The 2,690-nt window shown below is 42.8% G+C and overlaps 1 protein-coding gene across 1 annotated transcript in view; it reads right to left on the minus strand.

The window, feature by feature from the left end:
• Positions 1 to 2,684, minus strand: part of EFCAB1 (EF-hand calcium binding domain 1) — a 4,755-nt gene extending 2,071 nt beyond the window's left edge. The window contains exons 1-2 of the mRNA XM_017729288.1: positions 2,326 to 2,684; positions 730 to 834 (exon numbers count right to left, since the gene is read on the minus strand). Of these exons, the coding sequence (XP_017584777.1) occupies positions 730 to 834; positions 2,326 to 2,353 (133 nt within the window). The 5' untranslated portion in view covers positions 2,354 to 2,684. The remainder of the gene's footprint in view (positions 1 to 729; positions 835 to 2,325) is intronic.
• Between the last annotated feature and the right edge of the window lie 6 nt (positions 2,685 to 2,690).

Below are 2,690 nucleotides of genomic sequence, written 5' to 3' on the forward strand. Positions count from 1 at the left end.
AATTACACCCTGGGCACACAACCTAATGCTGCAACATCCCTGACCACTTCCAGATGAATTGATATAGTGTAGTAGGGATGGCTAAAGCTGCAACCTGGGAACTATGGAAAAAACATGCTGTCATTCTCCTTTTTCTATTGTGATTTTTTTTACCCCACATGCCTTCTTTTTTTCCCTGCTGCTTAAGATTCTAGACTTCTTGCTATTTTTTCTCCCCCATCTTTCTCTATTATTATTGTGGAGGTTCTCATTACCATCTTACAGTTTTTCTATCTATGCTTTAAAGCTGAAGAACTGCTGGAGTTAATGGAACTGCTGCTGTGTCCCCACTAGGCCAGTAAATGAATGTTTGCACTAGTCTTGATTGGCCTGAGACTGCTAATTAGCCAAAACCATGCTAGAAATACATCTGCTTCTTTCTAATTTTGTGTGTGAATACAAAAACATGTATTTTGGCAAAACTGTACGCTGTAGAATAAACTTCAGTTCAAATGCAAGACTTTGGAAGCAACAAAATAAGGTGGTGGCTGTGGTAACAGCAGTTTACACAGAAAAAAACTGTCTCAGAGAAGCCATTTCAGAACTCAGTTGCATTAAACTATACAGAAGAAAACTTTTCAATTACCAAGTACTTTATAAGAGTAACTACTAAATTCTAACAAAAGCAATGTGTTATTTGTCGTGAATTCAATCATTACTACTAAATATCAGCACACAGATCAATCTTACATTTTATCTTCTCATCCAGTGTCCCCCGAAGTAACACCTCTAAGCCTTCCACCCATTCCACCACAGTGATGCAGCCATCGTTGTCTCTATCAAAAATGCTGAACACTAGGAAGTGTATCAGATAAATTTATTTAATAGGGAAACACAAAAAAGGATGTTTTCTTTAATCAAATAAAATTATAAATTATCTTTTTTCTTATGATGTTTGTCTGCTTTCACCAAGGTATGATTACCCTTTTTGACTCTAAGATGTAACAATAAAAGGGATTCTGCCTCTCAGTTTATTGATCTTCCACTCCAGAATCCTGCCTGCTAAGACATTTTGTTTGATCCGTTGCCTTCCTGACTTAAACAACTACAGGAAGTATGCTTCCATCCAGATGTAAAGCAAACAAACCAATATCCCTTAAAATAAGGGATAATTCTGCATACAGATTAATTAATTTAAATTACTAGCTTTTGTCTCAGAAAGTCTTGGAGAAAGTAATCTTAGAAACAATATATATTAAATATACAAAGAAAAATAACCTCCTATCTGTCATATAACAAAATATTTTTCTTTTCCCTTCCCTAAGCAACTTTCAATCTCACAGCTTCACTATTCATACAGCCTGTAATACAGTTATTTCAAATTCCAGATGGAACTCAAACCATTGACTAGCACCTATAATAATTTGTATTTTAGAATATTAATTAGTAAGTTGGCTGAAGGAACACCTCTTCATGCAGAGCCAAGCATTTTTTACTTAGAAGACAATAGGTTTGCTTTTGCAAACTGAAATCAACCCCTTTGCATGTAAACATTAAAATAATTTTTAAGAATGTATAAGGTAATGTAAGGTATCTTCCAAGATACACTTGACTTGCTCCATAAAATTTCAACAAGTTTTTCTTTTATGGCATGTAAATAGCTCTCCTGCTAGAGAGATGGAGAAAGCTGAACCAAGGGGTGGCTCTTGGCAGCCCAAGACTTAAACAGCAGACTCATGCCTACTCTGCATACTCCTCTGGACACCTCTACATCAGAGATCATTCCTTCAACTTTCCCAGTGACCGCAAACGTGTCCCTCGTTACCAATCTGTGAAATCACTATATTTTCAACGGGTTATTTGGCTCCTTACTCTCACCTCCTTGTACTATCTGCCCAGTCCCTTCAATGCTGTTCACAGAGCCTCTATTCCCAAAGTCACCGGCTGTAATAGAATGCCTTACTGGGACTTCCAAGCCTGAGCTAGAGCTGTCCCCCCATCAGCGACCGCAGCTCCCGGTGGAACCACCGGAGAAAAGAGGAAAGTGCCACAACGCTGCCCTCTTCTGTCACGACACTACAGCGACTGCGATAGAAACAGCCACAGGGCAGCACAACTGCCTCTGGCTGGTCTGCCTCGAAATAGAGCGTGAACTCTCCTGAACTAAGGAAAAACTATTCCGCATAAAGAAAGAAAAGATGTCATTTTCTCAACAGCCCCTGAGCGTAACTCCTCCTTTGCTGTCCTGGCCGGGATGAGACGGCGCTGTTTGGTACGGACACACTCATGAGGTCGGCAGCGTAATCCCAATCCCTTCCGTGGCGTTCAGAGCTGTGTCCGCCTCACCTCGGTCCAACACCACGTCATCCGTCATGCCAAAGGCGCTGTGCAGGGTGTCTCGGAACACGACGCGGTTAAAGCCGACCCCAGCAAAGTCGCTTCTGGCCTTGGCCACCAACGTGTCGAAGAGATTGACCAGACATTCCACTTCGCTTTTGTTAACTGCCCGGCCCAAACACAAGGAAACACAGGTTGTAAGTCATACTGGTGAAACACGAGGCAAGCACAGGCATACACCAGGGCCGTGACAGCGATCCCCCCCGCCCCACCCGCTGTTCCCACGGGGGCGCCGGGAAAGTGCCTCCCGTCGGAGGCGAACAGGGCCACAGGCGATGAGAATGGCCACAACGGGGGGCGGCCGGGGGGCGGCA

Source organism: Corvus brachyrhynchos, unplaced genomic scaffold (assembly GCF_000691975.1).
Source record: "Corvus brachyrhynchos isolate BGI_N302 unplaced genomic scaffold, ASM69197v1 scaffold142, whole genome shotgun sequence".
In the NCBI taxonomy this organism is placed as follows: Eukaryota; Metazoa; Chordata; class Aves; order Passeriformes; family Corvidae; genus Corvus; species Corvus brachyrhynchos.